Source organism: Zonotrichia leucophrys, chromosome 6 (genome assembly GCF_028769735.1).
Source record: "Zonotrichia leucophrys gambelii isolate GWCS_2022_RI chromosome 6, RI_Zleu_2.0, whole genome shotgun sequence".
In the NCBI taxonomy this organism is placed as follows: Eukaryota; Metazoa; Chordata; class Aves; order Passeriformes; family Passerellidae; genus Zonotrichia; species Zonotrichia leucophrys.
In genome coordinates, this window is record NC_088176.1 from 16,572,835 (window position 1) to 16,591,169 (window position 18,335).

The window sequence follows — 18,335 nt, forward strand, 5'->3', positions numbered from 1 at the left end:
AGCTTCAGCAAACTGTGATTTAGCTGCTTGCAGGGAAAAGCTGATTATTGAGGAAGCTTCAAACTCATTTATTATATATTAGGAGACCACAGATTTTGGGCAATAGACTTCAATTCATACAAGTTATGAACTGAAACCTATACTACCTGGAAAGAGAAACAAATATAACATTCTAAAATGCACGGGGAAAATTTAACATTTGAATTATTTGCTTGAATGAAATGTTGGAAGTATAAAAATTTTAAATATTCATCTGTTCAGTTTTGTATTTTTAGGCTTATACTTTAAAAAAGTATATAGGCACCACATGGACTGACTCCACCCATCTGCAACTCCGTAATAAGCATGGAGATACACACAGACCAAGAGCCTGCAAGTTTCATGATTCTGTTTCTGAGTCAGTATCTAATCCCCTCGTGATTTCTGATGGCTAAGTAATTGCTACAGCCTACTCTGCTTGGTTTACAGTAAGAAATGGGTACTGTGGTCTCAGAGTGTATAAGATACCATTTGCAGAGGTGCACATTTCACTGCAGGGCTTCTGTGCCAGGTCAGTGGTTTTGGGACAGTCCATCAATGCAGAATGCCTTGTGTGTGTGAGGAACACCAGGACCTCACTGAGTGTACAAAGCAGCTATGGAACGGCTTCAAACTACTAAGAACACTTACCTTGGCATTTACAGCTGGCAGAGGCAACATTTTACAGGTTCAAAACTTGCCATTTCAGTTTTTCTTCACATAAAAATGCCATATGGGTGCCCATGAAACTCTACCACTTGGTGATGGAGTGCTGCTTTATGTAGGAAAGCTGCTACATGTCACTGCCATTATTCCTAGGCAGTAACAAACAAGAAAATGTTTGGGTTTTTTTCCCCACATTCTAAAGGTTCCCTTAATATAGATAACTGAGATCTCCCTGAGTGGCAAATAATCATCTTAATTAATGATCACGTGAAACAAAATACAAAGAAAACATACACTTCAAAGGATAATTCATTTGTATGTGAGTGCCTCTAACCTCAATGGAGACAAATGGAAGATGCACATATAAACAAAAGGGAGAATAGGTTCACCATGATGGACAGAAAAAGGTCAGCCTGGAAGAAATTGGAATGCACAGAGGGTTTTCAAGAAGGATTACAGATGCTGGTGGCAACTGCACTCAATAAATTCTAGTTAGATCAAAGAAAAATAGAATGCTTTGATAAGAGATTAAAAAGTGCCCTTCTCAAATGTACAGCTGTAATTAAAAGCAAATAAAATTACATTTTAACCTCATACTCAAGGTACTACTTTTTTCCCCTAGTTTCATTTACAAATTACTTTTGGCACCCAGGGAAAAAGACAGCTTTTTCAATGTCTTCATTTTGTTACAACCAGCCACCAAATAAACATACAATTATTGTTTTCATGCATGTATTAAAAGTTCTGATGGGGGCCATGGGCCATGTGGTGTAATTTTAGAAAAACTAGGTGACATACTGCAGCAAAAACATGAAGAGAGAACCCAGGCAGCCAGGCTGCTGCTTTTCTTGGGTTGATAGCTAAGTATTTACCAACTTGTAATAAAGAGAATAGCAAAATTGGATTTGCTTTCATCTATTGTCTAGAATAATTTCTTGCCCAAGAACATAATGAGCATGTGCACTATTGCTTATGCAGCTTAGTAAAAAAAGTAGCTCTTTGAAAAGTCAACAGAAAATTAAGCAGTAAAGTCATAAGATATTACAAATGTGAATATGCTTTCATCATGTTATACTAAGTGTAAAAGTTGCCCTTTATTTCTTTTTTGTTAACTTACAGCTAGCATGGGAAGATGCATTATGAGTGTTTCCTTTCAGCAGCAGAGAAGCAGGCACCCCAAAATGCATTCTTCAGTGACTGGGACCACAGAACTATCTGCAGCTGCTTGATTCAAGGCAATTCAAATGTGAGCTTTTAAATGTTGCAGCTGTCTAGAAATTCTGTCTTTGGAAAAATCACCTTCTTATGACTATTCCTCATTTCTAAAAAATTGTTCATACAGTAGAAGTCAAATCTGGCATCATGGCCTTATGTTTTTCATCTGGGAACTCCTTCATCTACACATTTTTCATCTAAAGTTTAAATTTACCATTTCCCCACACTAGTTTCTGGTTGTGAAAAGCACAAGTTTAAAGTCCTCTGCACTTGCAAAGTGCTTTTAATAGCAGACTTGACTTTCTCAATCATCGGGTGCTGAGGGGTCTGATGTTTTGCTTGGGATTAATTTGTTTGGTTCAACAGGCTGGAGGTCTGCTTCACAGCACTGTGTTACTGTGAATGATGCTGGAATGCCTTGAGAGCTCATTGCACTGAGCACTTACTGCTGATGAGAAGATGCTTTTGTCCCCTCATCAATAATTTATAGCTGATATGCAATGTGGTGCTCCTCCTGCCTTAAAAACCCTTAGTGAAAAGAGCACAACTCCCAGACTCATCAGCACTAAGCCATACAAGTTCCATGAAACCTCAGTGATGAAGCTGAGGGAAGCAAGGATGCACACTGCTGGGATTCCTGTCTTCAAGTTTTCCTTGAAGTGCCATTACAGAGTTTGTGTGTGAAGTCCCTGTGTTTGTGCTTATGTGATAGAGGCTGCACATGGCAGTAGCCCTCAAAAATAATTTTTTTTTTTTAATGTCCATTGCTGGACACAGAACACAGCTCTAGTGATCTGAGTGCTGGGTGGATGTTCAAAACACGTGACAGTGCTTTATTTTGGCTCTTTTGGACAAGTTTTTCTCTTGCTCCTGATTCACTGATTGACTAGCTTTTGATCAAAGCAACATCTCTACTATCTTCCATCTGTGCAAGTCTCTAGGTCACCTGGTAGGGATTTCTGACAGGAGGTGACAAATGTCATATACGTCTCAAGTGAATTTTTTCCTCCAAAAGACAGGGTAAACATTTCTACTGATTTCTGTGATCAAACACTAAAAGAGGAAAGCCCAAAAGGAAATTGCCAGGACAATCACAAATTCACCTGTACCTGGCCCTAACCTCAGCAGTCTGGCATTCTGAGCCAGCACATGCAAACCTAAGAGTTCAGTCTGTGACCATGTGTCTGGCCTCTGACAAATAAGATTTAAGAACATTAAAAAAGAAAAGGAAAAATTTTTTTCCATACCTATTTGAGCTGGAATTCAGACAAAGTTATAGTCAGTCAGAGATGCCCAACACTTTCTTGCTTCAGGAAAGCCAGGAGCCCTGTGGAATTTAGTCATCCAATGTTTCAATATTTCTTTTCCACTTTCTGCCAAAACTAAGACTTGCAGAGACACTGCATGAAGAAAACAAAATAACCAACTGAACTGTGCTATGTCTCACAAGCTGCAGTTTCTTGGCAAAGCCCCTGGTGATTTCTCATTTCCTCCAAACTAGTTCTCTGACTCATGCTGCTTAGTGGGATAGCAATGCCTTTTCCCCTTCTCATCAAACACCACTCCATGAAAACATAAGGTTACTCAACAGAATTTACTGGCCACTCACTTGAAATAAAGACAACTCAGTGGTCTGAATCCAAGTGTCAGAGAAGGCAGTGGCCTTTTCATTGCTATTGAGGCAGGAACCTCTGGGAATGTATTCACTCCTGGGGTCACTCAGCCACAACCCTTGGTCTTCTGAAAAACTAGGCACTGACAAATGACAATGCCCTTTAGTATCTCAGTTTCTTTTTTTTTTTTTTTTTTTTTCTGGTATCCATGAGAAAAAAGTAAAGCATGTATTTGTTTTTACACTTCTTCACCATGAAATTTAGTGTTTCATTTGGGTTACTGCCATCCTGCATCCTCTCTATCAATGCCCTAGGGGAGGAAAAAGAAAGATCTTCCTGCTCTTTCTACAATGTTAGAGTGAGAACAGCCTATGCCTACACTGTCTTTGCCACACAAGTGGCAAAAAACATGAAAAAAGAAGCAGAGCTCAGAGCAAATTTCTCACAGGGTATGTGAATCAGATATGGGCAGAGCTTCAGGAAGAACTGGCTGGTCCTGGTCACAGCCTAGTCATCTCTCTAGCTCCTCTGGACAAGAACAGATTTTTGGGGAAAAGGCCTACCCCATGGTCTCCTTATTTAGGTGGCTGTGGTGTGCAGATGCCTTTGCTGAGACAAAATAGCTATGGGGGAGGTTTTTAGTATTTTCCTATGTGAAATAACAACTTCCTAAAACTAGTGTCTGCAGATGAATACATTGCAGTTCGCAGACCCAGAGAAACCAACTTGGATCATTCATTCCTCTTTCCTCCCTTTGCATGCACTCCCTACACTTTCTGAAACTGAAATGAAACAGAAACTTCATGCCAGTTTCATAACAGACTCCTGTAAAACTTCTGTGTTGCAATAGGACACAAGGTTTTCCTCTAAATTCATCACAGACATAAATTTGTCTCTGATTATGAAACTTTGGAGGAAAAGGTGCATTTGAGGTTTTTTGCTTGCCTTTCTTTTTCTGTTGGTGTTTTACTTACTCTCTTCTCTAAAATTAAATTCAAACTTCTTTTATTATATGCTATATACCTACAATAAACTGACCAAAAAAGAGAAAAAGTATTTTCTTATCCTATTTGCAGTCACAGAAGTATCCATCCTCCAGTCCCAAAAGCATGACCAACATATGATATAATGTAATTCCAAATTTGCATCAATGCTTTTCCACCCTCACAGGTATTATTGGAATCAAAGAAGATATTTGTTAAACATATCTAGAATAAAAATACAGTGACATATTACTGCCAATGAAACCTCATGAAAGGACAGAAAGAGCTTTTCACCAAATTTAATGTGGAGCAGGTTTATGCATTTACAATTTAATGCAAAATTTTAAAAGCAAAAACAAAATCCAAAACAATAAAACCCAAAACTTCTCTCCCCAAAATTAAAACATAAAAGGGTTATTTTTTCCAGGTAATAGTGATTTTAAAATTCTCCTCAAGCTGTTTCCAACATGATAGATTCTAACATTATATGGTTCCAATAAATGGGGAAGAGAGAGGCTGCCTGAGTGCATGTCTTAGAGTTCTGACACACTACTGTTTTGCAAAGAGATTACAAAATCAATGCTTTATGAAAACATTCTTGTATTTTAAAGCAAAATCCATCCAATTCTTTATCACCTTGATTCCCTGAGCTCCTTTTTATTCGCAAGAAGCAGGAATCTCCCTTAGGTAGAGCATCCATTTGGGCTGCATCCAAACATATCCCAGGCCAGCTTCAGTGCCAGTAAAGCAGAGAAGCTCCTTTTCATTTTTTTCATAGCCCTCAAGATGTTTTGACTGGCTGAAAATGATGAAAGAGTTAACAACAGGCTGGCGGACATGACTTAGCACTGGGAAAACAGGGGGAAGAATTAACCAAAGCTTTATCAAGGCAGAATCAGACAAGTTACATGAAATGGATGCCAATCTCTAGGGCTGGGTGCAAAGAAAACCTTTTTTTAAAAGTGTCTTTTTGCAGAATTAAAGGTCTGCTTGAGAGTGGCATTCATGTTAATGCAGTTTACTTGGGTCTTGCCAATGGCATTTCATTTCATGGCATATGCTGGTATGATTAAAAAGCATGCATTGTATGGAATTAAAAGGATGCACTTTGGAAGAACTAAAAGTTGGCTCACCGACAGATTGCAAAGTGGTGAGAGTAACGAGTGGAACTATTTCCAGCAGATTCCCACAAGGATCAGTTCCTGGTACAACATTGTTTAGTGTTTTCATCACGTGTCCAAACAATGATGTAAAATCATACTTAACTCATTCCCAAATCACTTAACTTCTTGACAAAAGTATTGAAGAGAATATGTTAGACAAATAAAAGTGTTTCCTGCCTTTTATGGAAAACCAACAGCTAAAAAGATATATATATATGTGTGTGTGTGTGTGTGTATATATATATATGTATGTGTGCATGTGCATATATAAGGTGTGCTGGGTGCACACACACACTGCGAAATAAACAAGCCATTGCACACGAGCACATCACTAATCCAGGAGGAGTAACCTGTGGTTGCTACTTCTTCTCTGTACCTCGGTTATGAATTTTTCTTTGGCTGCACACGTGTGGCACAGTTTGCTGGCTCAGTAACCTCTTAGGTGCATTCCCACTCCTCAGCAGCTGATTTGCTCACACCTTACTTACTGAGCAGCAGGAAAAGGACAACAGGCAGTCAGGCACAGTGGCATCCAAGGGCAGCATCTATGGGTGCATGGACAGAGCCAAGGGCAGAGTGCTGGAAAATGTAAGACGGACAAGTTGAGCAGTGACACCACTGAGAACACGACCATCACACACTTGACAGGAGGTGGCAATATCATCTTTATCACACATGGTACTTTCACTCTACCATTAATCACTTAGAAAAATTAATTACAAACATTCTTTACTCTACTCAGTTCAATTTTGGTAGCAGGGAACAGGGTGTGCCACAGTTTTCTGTCTGTCACGATGAGCCTGCTGTCCTTTGGTGTTTTCTCTGTGGAGAATTTTTGTGACAATATCCAGTTGCCTCACACCTTGCAGATGATTGCTCTGCCCTTATCCTTCAGTGGAGTGGCAAGAGTTTTTCAGATTCCTGTTACACATCGCCCACTGACCATCTGCCATTACCACCTTAACGAGAAATCACTTGATGAAAGGTGATTGAGTGGTTACTGTCCAGTACAAGGTTACAGCTCATTATACTACTTCCCCCTCCAATATTAAGCAATAGTGATAAGCCAAGAGTCTTAGCTGATACAACCTGGTGCATTTCTGCTATTTCAATCATGTTGCCTTTGTTTACATGATATTTAGCTTAAAGCATTTACTGTTAGGTTAATTTATATCCCAGCCTTTGGTTAAAGTGGATTTCTGGGTGCCACTATTTCAAAATAGAAACTTGGGATAATCAAAAAATATTCTATATTGTATTATTCTTTTAACCATCATGAATGGGATGCTTTAAAGATGAATGAACTGTGGTCTTTCGTTAGCACTTGTGAGAATTGGTTTCTGTTTCCCCTCAGAGCACTGAGGTTTCCTGTAAAGCTACTCTGGCTCTGGATTTATGTACCATTTACAGAGGAAGATCTATCCTCTTAAATCTTTCACATTAGGTTTTGCTGAGTCAGTTTTATACATCAAGCTGTTAAAAAAAATAGAGAAAGCAAAAAAAGAGAAAATAAGCTTCAAAAAAAAAGAGTCCAGAGGAAGCTCACAGTTCCTTAAACAGGTCTTATTCTAAAAGCAAACCTCTACGTTTCTCTTTCTGCATCAGGTCTCTGCTGTGATCTGTTTCCACTAAACCAGAAGCATTCTATGCAGCCATCCTGTTAGGGTTGTGATTTCAAGACAATCTCCCAAATAAAAATCAGAGAACTGAACAGATTGAGGTAAGCTGTTAGAACACAAGAAAACACCAGAGCTGCCTCTTGTCACAGAGATATTTAGCAGGAGTACAAAACTGCAGTGAAAAAAGCCTGGCAGCATGATTCAGAACATACCACTAGGGGGGAATGATAGCGTTGCTGTACTTAAGTTTAGAAAAAAATGTTCTGAAAGGTTGTGTTGCTAGCACATACTCTATTTTCGTTCTGGGACTCATTCTCTAATGTCATATATATTCTGAGTGGTAAAGGAACCACCTGATGTCCAGCTTCATTTCAGGGAAAGGGAGGGCATAGGTATGATGGGCACTAGAAGACAAGTTTGGATGTGCTCGGATTACTGGGGGATAGTTCAGAGGAGAGACACCTTGAAAGGTCAAAGTCAGGAATGCAGCACGCTAATGATGCTGATGGTATAAACAACACCCGAGATAGGTCTCCATTTGCTGGAGCACTTGTGTACATGTCGTACTTGAAGCACCTGAGCTGCTGTATTCATTTCAGCCAGGTGACCTGCATGCCTCACCGCACAGGACCTCCAGGCATTGCACTGACACAGAGCTGATGTGGCTTGGCATCTACCCACACTCTCTGAATGCAAAGATCGGTGTGTCTTCCTCTTATAAAACTGCCTTCTGCTGGTGATCATTCTCCTGATTCCAGTCAACTCTGATTCATAGAGCAAGAAAAGCTTTCCCAAAGGATTCAATAGCTCTTTTCCCCCAAAACACGCACATCATCTGCTTATATTTGTGTGTATCTCATGTCATCCTAAAAAATAAACAAATCACTTCTGCGCCCCTATTCTCTCATATATTGCCCGAGAAAACAGCATTGTTTTCCCTCTTTTTTTCTTTTGTATAAACATATTTTATTATTTGGCTTATAATCATTGACAAGGGTCCAAAGAAATGCAAATCTTACTGTTTTGATATTTTACACTGATTGTAACTCATCATGTCATAGGCCCTTTTAGCACCAGAGACATCATTCTGGTAGAGTAATCCCTTCAGAGAATTCCTTCCAACAAATATAGAAGACTGTCATCATGATGAGAAAAAGCCTTTCCCCTAAAAGTGTTTATCATCCAAGAATAAATAGCAATGAAAATAATGGCTTTTTGAGACTTCAGAGGTAATCATCCATTTATCAGGAAGATATTGCTATAAACATTGTACATAAGCCATTTACCCTTTCCAGTGTCTGACAGTCATCTGAATGTCAATTAAAAAAAAAAAGAAAGAAAGAAGAAGATGAAGTTATAAAGCTGCATCAACAGACAGCTGTCCTAGTGGGCACTGGGAGCACGGCATGGCTGGCATTGCTGAGCAGTGCAGTCACTGCCCCAGGAATGATGAGCTCACATTCCATTCTGGTTCCCATGCTGTGCGGGGCTGTGGGGCTGCCGCCCCTGTGGCCCCTCGCTGCCCGGACACCAGATCTGGCGGCTGGAACGAGCCCGAGCCACCTCTCAGCTGGCAAGCACAAGGGCATACTTGGATTCCCAGGTTGGAAGATTATCTCATTCAGGACAGCTCTCCCAAAGATATATAAGTGCAGTGAGCGTGGTGGTCCCTGAGAGCCCCGGCCCTGGGAGGTTTCAGCACACAGGAGCACAGCCTCGGATCACAGCAAACATGACGACGATGATGATGAAGCTAGAAGAGCTGGTAGGTGCAACCTTCTTTCATTTACCCACAATGAATTATTTTTTACACTGTCATTGGACCAGCACAGAAAAACAACCTTTGTGGATCACTGATTTAGTAGGCTAACAGCACTGCTGTGCTCTAGGGGCAAACCCTTATATACTGTTTGTTATATTATTATATTTTCATTTTAACTTCTCCTTGGGAAAGGGTCTCACCACAGATACAACCATACAGCTGTTTGGATTTGGCATCACAGCACAGTTCACCAGGAAAAGATCAACCAAAATGTAACTACTTATTTGATTCTGTCCTTGATTTTAATTCATATATATTTTTAGAAGCCGGTAATTTTATGATCACACTAAGTAATTCATATATAATAAGGGACTTGGGACAACATATTAATGCTTGGAAACTACAGTATTTTATAACACTAAATTAGCAGCTTAATAATAGTATTGTTTTCTAATAATAAACTAACAGTTCCTACAGCCACTGCTGTTCATGATGTAAAAATCTTTGAAAAATTAGGTCTAGACCACAAGTAATGGGACATTCCACAGCAGGATTCAGACTAAGAATGTCTGATCTGATGGAGAAACTGGGAAAACAGGATTGATTCAGTAAAACACTGCACTTATTTTCCCAGATGGTTTTCTTAAGATACAACTGCCTAAGTAGTTAATGCTGCCTTAAATTCTTCGGCAAGGTTCTCACAGCTTCTTCTGCATTAGACTCTATAACAAATAGAATTTTACAAGGTAATCAAACAGAAAGGCAGTCTAGGCCACATGAACCACTCTCAAAATACACCTCTGCCTCTACTAAGTTTAACAAGTTATCTCTTCATACACACTTAATTGGGTATCAGAAACATTTCTGAAAACTATTGAAAGCTGTGCACAGCACCACAAATCTTCTGCCATTCTGCTATGAGTGGGACTTTGGTACTGACAGCAATGGATAAAACTAGCCTTGAAATCCCGCAGCAACCCAATTTAACTGCTTGGGAGATGTGTCCCAGCCAGCTGCATCCCAGCTAAGCCGGGCACAGGCAGAATGGCCTGGCCTGGCTGTCACACACTGAGAGAGGGCAGGAATGAGGTACAAGCAGCCCTAAGCAATCCATGTTTCCAGGTGGTGGCTGCTGCAGTCAAGAATTCATGGATTATATTTTATCATGTTTGCATTTACAGGTGACTGGGAAGAAGGTGGATGATAAAGAGACTGGCAGCTTCCTCCCTGAGGACTTCAAGAATGGAGAGTATGAAGCTGCTGTAAGGTTAGAGAAGCAGGAGGACCTAAAGACAGTCCCTGAGCACTCCTTGGCCCGAGGTGATCTGGATTATGAGAAGGAGAATAAACTAGAAGCAGAGGTAGGCTCTTGGATTTTCTGCTTGGATTTTTATCATCATGTGTGCATTTCCTGTTGCAGTGCTTGACGTTCTGCCTCTCTCTAAGTTAGAAATACATGGTGGGCTAGAAAACCCCTTGGGAGACCACTACGAAAGGAGGTTTGTCTAAAATCCACTGAAGACCACGGAGATCTGCTCACCTGTGTAGCCTGGGGGTGAGGGCAGTAACACTTTGAGGCAGAGCCTCAACCACCCCTCCAGTGCCTGCCTGAACCCCTGAGAGCTCCTGTGCCCAGGGGTCAGCTGCTGCTGGCTGTCAGTGCAGGGGGGAGCAATCAGAGCCAGGGAGACACCTGCAGCTGCACACCTAATGACTGCCACCAGAATAACTAACCCACCAAGAACATGAAAATGTTCTTTTTATGAAAACAAGGCATTGCATTTAGGAAGAACTGTTACAAATGAAACTCGTACTGGCCTACAGAAAAGTACTAGTTTCAATTCCTGGAGCATAATTCTCCCTAGATCCTTAAGAACTGATATTTCCCCCCCCCAATAACACAGTAGCTGTAATAGCTTTAATTTTTTTTTCTTTGTGAATAAGCAATGAACTGGCCTAAAAATTTAAAGTGATTTGGAAATGATAAAGTTTAGGTAGCAGGGGAAATAAGACTTTGTTCTAAAGCATGAAGAGTAAGAAAGTCAGTCTCAGAAACATTAGAATAAAAACTACTTCTTAAACTTCACCAGAGACATCATTACTGACTACAGAGGTTTTTTTGAGTTCCTTCAAAGCCAGTTCCTAAGAACTTTATGGGTTTCCAGTTATCTACAGTCAGCATAATTATTTTCCATTAGGCCAATGACCTGCAGACCAAACCACAAATACAGAGAACAACAAAAAGAAGAGGTGGAAATAACTTGAATAAGAATTCAGTTGACAAAACTGTATACCATATGACCATGGTACCAGTGTATTCACCTTGATCACACCATGGGACAGAATCTGTCATCTGTGTTCACCCTGAGTTAGCCCCTGTTTGTGAATCTGCTGAAGCCAAGGACACCTTGTGGGATCTCAGTTCAGACAACAGACCTGCCCTTGGCCTCAGCAGTGCCCCACACTCACTTCATGCCCAGATGCTTTTTACAAGCAGGTCTGGAGAAGTCTTAAACATTTATTGAACTGCCCCATCAAGGGCACTGGGGACATTCTTTGTGGCTTCCCAAAATGTACAAAGACTTGTAGACTGAAATGCTAAGATCATTCTAAACCTTGTTCCTCTCTTGAGGGTATGTTTTTAAGCAAAGAGAATTAAGTTCCAATAATTAAGGGGCTGCACCATTAAAAAAAAAAAAGTGATTAAAGAAAATTACTTGGTGGAAGTCAGTTGAAACTTCAGGAGCTTTCCAGCTTTCATAAGCTGCACAGGAGATTTTTTTAAACTGTTGTGCCAGAAGAGACTGTAGTGCTGCTCTGACTCCTGGCTTAAATTCATGTCACAACATACAGCTCAAGAAGTTAGGAAGAGGTCTAATGGTATATGAAAAACTATAGATGAGGTAGAATTTCTCATGTAGTTAGCAACTTATTGTAATGGTCAATTAGTCTTACCTGGAAAAAAATTAAAACTATTCATTTCAAAGTTCATCCAGTCTTACTTGAATTCAGCTGAATAGTATCACATTGCTGTCCTGCCACTCTGAAAGGGAGAGGAGGTCACACAGCTCAACTTGCTGCTTTCCCTGATTTGTTCCAGCTGAAGAAGAAGAAATTACAGGCCAGGTCAAAACTTGAAAATTTGGAGGATCTTGAAAAAATTATTGAGCTGAAGAAGAAGAAAAGATGCAAGAAAGTGAAAGTGCCTGTTTTAAAGAAGCCTGAACCAGAAGTTATTGTAAGTTACTTCAAAGTAGCTTATTCTGGGAAAGTATTAACGGGGGTTTGTGCCACACACATTTATGTTCTCCATATTCTGTCCTTCAGACAGGACCTGTGGATATTCCCACATTCTTCAAAGCTGCACTGGAGAATAAGTTGCCAGTAATTGAAAAATACCTGTCAGACAAAGGAGATCCAAATGTCTGTGATAAGGTACTGTCTTCTTCCTAATGCAAAGCCTGCTACAAAAGAGAACAAAAATAACTTTTACCATGAGGTTTTGTAGATTCCACCCTCATGAGAGGCAAAAAAGGGTGGGGGAAAGTAAATAAATGCTGGAAGTTCTGTACATCAAGTTTTCTAGTGGCCACTAAGACCCTTCAAAATAATATTACCTCAAAAGAGTCTTTATAAATAGAAAGGCTGTTGGTACCCAGGAGAACCTGATTTTCTGTAAAAGGTGATCTTCCAATGCTATGGAAAAAGAGATAAGAAATTTTTCAGCAGAACAACATAAATAAGTGGCTGCCCTCTTACTCCATGATGCATGAACTGCACTTTCAAAATACAGCATAGCATGTTGGATGGGGAAATCAGCAGGTGTCATTTTAATCTGGATGCCATACTGCAGATACTTCCCCCATCCTTTAAAATGCTGGATAGGCAGCTCTCAGCTATCAGGCTGCTATTAAACTTTAGCAGATTTCAGGTCTCAAAAGCTCTTTAAAAGGAACCAGCATGGAGTATGTATTTGCCATCATCCTAGGGAGGGTGGGAGAAGAGATTTAAAGATCTTTTGTGCCATATGTGATATCTAACTTTGCACTGCTTCAATTGCCAGTTCAAACGCACTGCGCTGCACAGGGCGTGCTCTGAAGGACATCTAGAGGTGGTGAAGAAGCTGGTGGAAGCTGGAGCCCAGCTTGAACAGAAAGACATGGTATGCACATCCACTCACACCTCTTCCCAAAAGCTGCTCATTGTTTTAGAGGCGCCAGGAGAACCATTTATAGAAGTGCTTCTTACAGAGGAGGAGTTCTAAAAGGACTTGCAATGCCCTTGAAGTTTATCCTTAAAATAACATTGTTGAGAAGGGGTTTCAGGAGGGAGTGTCTGTCCCCCTGTGCCAGAATGGTTGTTGGAAAACGCAGAAGTGGCGGCCAGCAGAGCGCCACAAGCAAGAAAGCCTGGGGTGGGGTAGGAGAGCTGAGGTCAGGCTGTCCCATGCAGGTCCCTAGGGTCAGCAGGATTTCTAGGCTATGCCCGAGAGCCCCCTGCTCCTCTGCAATGCCAACCACGAGGGGTCCTGAGCACCCAGAGCTCCTGCAGCTGCTCCTTTGCTCCTCTGTCCTTGGCTGCACTGCCAGCCTCGCTCCCCCTCGCTAACCCAGAGGGTGAGGAAGAGGAGGAACGACAGGCAGAGTGTGAGCATCAAGGGACTCCTTCCAGCACAGCTCAGGGCACAGATGCTGAATCCTGTAGAGGAGAGGGGTTTTAATTCACTTTGTGGACTTGCATAACTTAGGGATTTGTTTATTTTTTAAAGAGAACTATTCTTTCCCTTGAGTTTAAATTTCTATGCATTTTAGAACCCAAAAGGCGTTAAATAAAAAATATTAACTAGCACGTACCAGCCACCTACCTGGCTATAGGAAACTTCTAAGCTCAAGGAATAAACAAAACACATCCTCTTTCACAGCAGCATTGCCAAGATCTCTGTATTTAAGAGTAATAAGCAATGAATGTGAAGAGTGAGAAATTCACAGTACTGCAGAAATTAGGGCAAAATAAGAAAAGCTGTTACTAGAAACATTCTTTTTTACTAGAAACTGTGATCACTGTGTGATCACAGTGAAGTGCTCTAGGTTGAATCACATAAAATTAATTTGGAAATTTGGTTAAAATAGTGGGTTTTTTAATATAATGATGTATTAAAATACTTTAAATTTCTTTTTCCCCATTAAAGCTTCATTCTACAGCTCTGCACTGGGCATGCCGGGGTGGAAACCTGGACGTTCTGAAATTCTTACTGGACAAAGGGATAAACATAAATGCAAGAGACAAGGTAAGCGCTTCTGGAACTCTGCAGCTTTTTTAATTGGAGACAAAAAGCTGGCCCTTACCCCCAGCAGCTAACTCCTGGCAGCTGTTTTTGAAGCAGCTTTCCCCTGTTCCGTGGCACTGACCATCTCCCGCCCTGCCCACAGCTGCTCAGCACGCCCCTGCACGTGGCTGTTCGGACAGGTCGCTACGACTGCGGGGAGCACCTCATCGCCTGCGAGGCCGATCTCAACGCCAGGGATCGGGTAAGCACCGGCAGCTCTGCCAGCCCGGCCCGGAGCGGGCCCAGCGCCCGGCCCGGAGCGGTCCTAGCGGCCGGGGCAATACCGGGAGCGGCCCCAGCGGGCCGGGGCAATACCGGGAGCGGCCCCAGCGGCCGGGGCTGGCCGGGATCGGCTGGGGCTGTACCGGGAACGGCCCCAGCGGCCGGGGCAGTCCTGACACTGCCGGGAGCGGCCCCAGTGGCCAGGGCTGGCTGGCAGTACCGGGAGCGGCCCCAGCGGCCAGGGCAGTACCGGGACTGACTGACTGAGGCTGTTCTGACGCCGTTCTCTGTGTCTCCAGGAAGGGGACACGCCAATGCACGACGCCGTGAGGCTGAACCGCTACAAAATCATCCGGCTTCTGATCCTGCACGGAGCAGATCTGACTCTAAAGAACTGCGTAAGTAACAGCACAAAATCCAAGTAATTTTAAAATGCTTTAAAATAAATTTCCCACCAGAGCAAGTTTTCGAGACCGGGAGAGACTATTTTGAATAGACTTAATTAGATCACTTCAGAGCTAATAAAAGCAGAGCTGAGACAGGGAAAGGGTAACTTGGGGGAGGTCAGGAAAAGAGGAAAACCCAGTACCTCTTTTAAAACCAGAACCCACTATCTGCCACTTAGACAACATCACACCTTTCCATGATTTATTTTAATTACTCATATCATGAAAAGATGTAATAGACAGGATACTTACTCTGCACAACTCCTGGGCTTCAACCACTGAGACAACAAGGATCTTAGCTTGCAAGAGAAATCCTTTCGTTAAGCCCACAGGTGAGGGCCAGCCCCAGCGCTAGAGCTGCAGGACTGGCTGTCAGCCTTACAGCCGGCCAACACATCCCTGTGCCTGAGCACAGACAAGTCCCACACCTGGCTGTGCTCAGAGCCACTGCAGCAGCAGTAGCATTGCTTGAGCTCTGTGACCGCTTATTAAAACAAAGCATTTTCTCCCAAATCCAAACCTAGCAGCAGTAGCATGGGTTCTAACATTGCCAGTCAATGTTTTTGACTGACAATCAGTCAAAACCCCAGGGGACAAGGAGGAAAACAGCCACTGGAGCACTCAGTACTCCCTGCTCTCTGCCCACCTTCCTGAAGTGTGGCTGTTCTGGCTTTATCCCTCATCAGAGTATGACAGTTATGGAAGGTACAGCCCCAAAGGCCAGAGACTTGCCCTCTCAGACTTTGCACACAGAAGTTGGTTGATTCCTGTGGCTCATACTGTAGTTAAACTCTTACCTGAATTCTGCATTAAATGAAAGAGCGTCTTACTGAGATTGCACCTAAACAAATTTCTAATCACTTGCAACTAAAACAAAAGGAAGACCTGCATGTTCTGCTGGTCACAGCCTTTGCCTAAATCCGCTGAAACCTAGGCAGTTTTCATCACGGCTCTGACCAGGACTGGGACTAGATCTGTAGAGCACAAGTACTCTGACCCCAGGGGTGCAAGAATAAGTCTGTGTGTGCAGAAGGGATTCACATCATGCAGATGCACAGAACAAGTATTTAGGAAAGAACAAGGACTTAGCCATCATTGGATGAAATTAAATATTTCTCTGTTTCTTTTAACCAGGAAGGGAAAACTCCTATGGATCTTGTCCTTCAGTGGCAGAATGGCACCAAAGAGATATTCAACAGCCTGAAAGACAATTCCAAAAAGAATGCCCGTCTAGGTAAATTCTGAGGAGAGAAACCAGACCACACCCTTTTGCTGCTTTGAAATGCTGCCCACAAACCTGGATGAAAATGTCCTTGAACATCTATTGAAAATATTTCTGGCACTGGATTATTTGAGGTGCCTTCACTGAAACTGCAAAAAAACCTGCAAAGAAATTATTTTAAAAGACAGGTTGAGTGTTAAAATTCCACTAGTTCTAAAATGGCTTTATTTATTTCTATTTATTATTTATTTATTTAAAAGTAATTTTTAATGATGTTATTTAAGCTTTTTTTTATAGGTGCAGTTGGTCTAAATGCAATTGTTGCCAGCAACATAAATCCTTTGGTCTTAAATAGCAGAATTTTCAACTGTAGTAGCAAGTTTTCTCAAGCCTTCCAATAGCTCTAAATAGCAAATACTTGCAGCTGTTGCCTTGTCTCACTGCTAAAATAACCTGTGAATGGAGTGGTGGTATGTGGAAGAGCACTGGAAGGAGGTGTACTGAGGTGCCAAGAGGATTTAATGAAGCAGCTGAGTAATGGTGTTTACACAGGGTTTGGCAATCATGGTTGATAACGAGCTTGAGGACAGAGCTCCAACCACCATGTACCCGTTTGGACTGAAGGATTCAGATTTAATGTTGTGAAGGTCAGAGGAGACTGTATCAGGGAAGTGAATTTTTTAAAAGCTAGACTACTACAAAGTATGATGATAGGAGAATGCAAAATCAGATTATGTATATTTGTAAATTTGTACTGCTTTTTCTGTACATTTTGAACTGATCCATTTCAGAATAAATTAACTGAGTGGTTCTTTTTATTTGCTGGAGTGGTGAGCATGCATGGGGTAATTTTGTCTCTCTTTAAAGGAAGTTCACATCATGTCTGCTGCAAAATTCCTAAAAAACTTAAGTCTCAGCTGCCAAGAGCAGCCATCCCTTACACTCCCTCCTTGCCACTCTTAGATAAACCCCATCTCACTTATTTTGTAAAGTGGAGGCACATGTGAAAGCAGAAAGACAGCATTTCAACTAGCTAGTAAAACAAAGTTACAGTTCCATTACTGAGTTTGATTTAAAAAATATCATCTCTTTCTTAGTCACTATGTGAAGCATGAGACAGCTCCAGTTATTCAAGCCAAGAGAGATGCCAAGTCCTGTTAGAAAGGCAGGCACTTCTCCCTCTGCTTTAGCAGAAGCAGGACAACCTTCAGGGCTGCCAGCCAGGGCAAGATGTCCCATGGGCTGGAAGAGACCTTTAAAGCTCATCTATTCCAACCCTTCTGCAATGAGCAGGGACCTTTTCAACACCATCAGGTTGCTCAGGGCCCTGTCCCACCTGGCCTTGAATGTTTCCAGGGATAGGACATTTACCACCTCTCGGCAACCTGTGCTGGCGTTTCACCACCCTCATTGTAAAAGACTTCTTTCTTGTGTTCTAACTAAATCCATCCTTTTTTAGTTTAAACTCATTATCTTTTGTCCTATCATAACAGGCTCTGATGAATATTCTGGAGTAATCTTTCTTGTAAGTCCCTTTAACCACTGAAAGGCCCCAGTAAGGTGGTGCTGGAGCCTTCCATTCTCCAGGCTGAACAACCCCAGCTCTCTCAGCACTTCCACACGGAAGTGCTCCATCCTTCTTTCCAGCTTTGTGGCCCTCTCTGGACACACTCCAACAGCTCCATGTTCTTCCTGTGCTGAGGACACAGCATTCCAGGTGGGAGAGAGCAGAGCAGAGGGGTATTAAGATGCTGCATTCAGTTAAATGCCTGATTATCCACTGGGTGGCCTGACAGACAAATATGCCAGAGGCTCTCACACTCCTCCACCAACCCATGTCAGCTGGCTTTATAGTCTGGCCAAAGCCATGTCCTGGGCACTATCCTGAGGTGGAGTCAGAAGTGGGCAGCAAGGTATAGGTTTTCCTGGAATGCCACTTTTGGAGTGAATTTGCACAAAACCCAGAGGAACAAGCAGAAGAACCACCTATTCTCTCTGCAGGCAGCTCTTCTAGACTGAGGCCAACAGCTTCAGACAGATGAGACTTTTCTCACACAAGCACCGTAACTCAGGAGTGCCA

General features: G+C 42.0%; 1 protein-coding gene across 1 annotated transcript; it reads left to right on the forward strand.

Moving 5' to 3' along the window:
- Positions 1-10,124: 10,124 nt before the first annotated feature.
- Positions 10,125-17,255, forward strand: ANKRD1 (ankyrin repeat domain 1). Its single transcript, XM_064716332.1, has 8 exons — positions 10,125-10,400; positions 12,140-12,277; positions 12,367-12,474; positions 13,103-13,201; positions 14,228-14,326; positions 14,469-14,567; positions 14,887-14,985; positions 16,168-17,255. Exons 1-8 carry the CDS (start codon positions 10,152-10,154, stop codon positions 16,276-16,278), a joined length of 1,002 nt encoding a protein of 333 aa, XP_064572402.1. The 5' UTR covers positions 10,125-10,151; the 3' UTR covers positions 16,279-17,255.
- The last annotated feature ends 1,080 nt before the right edge of the window (positions 17,256-18,335 follow it).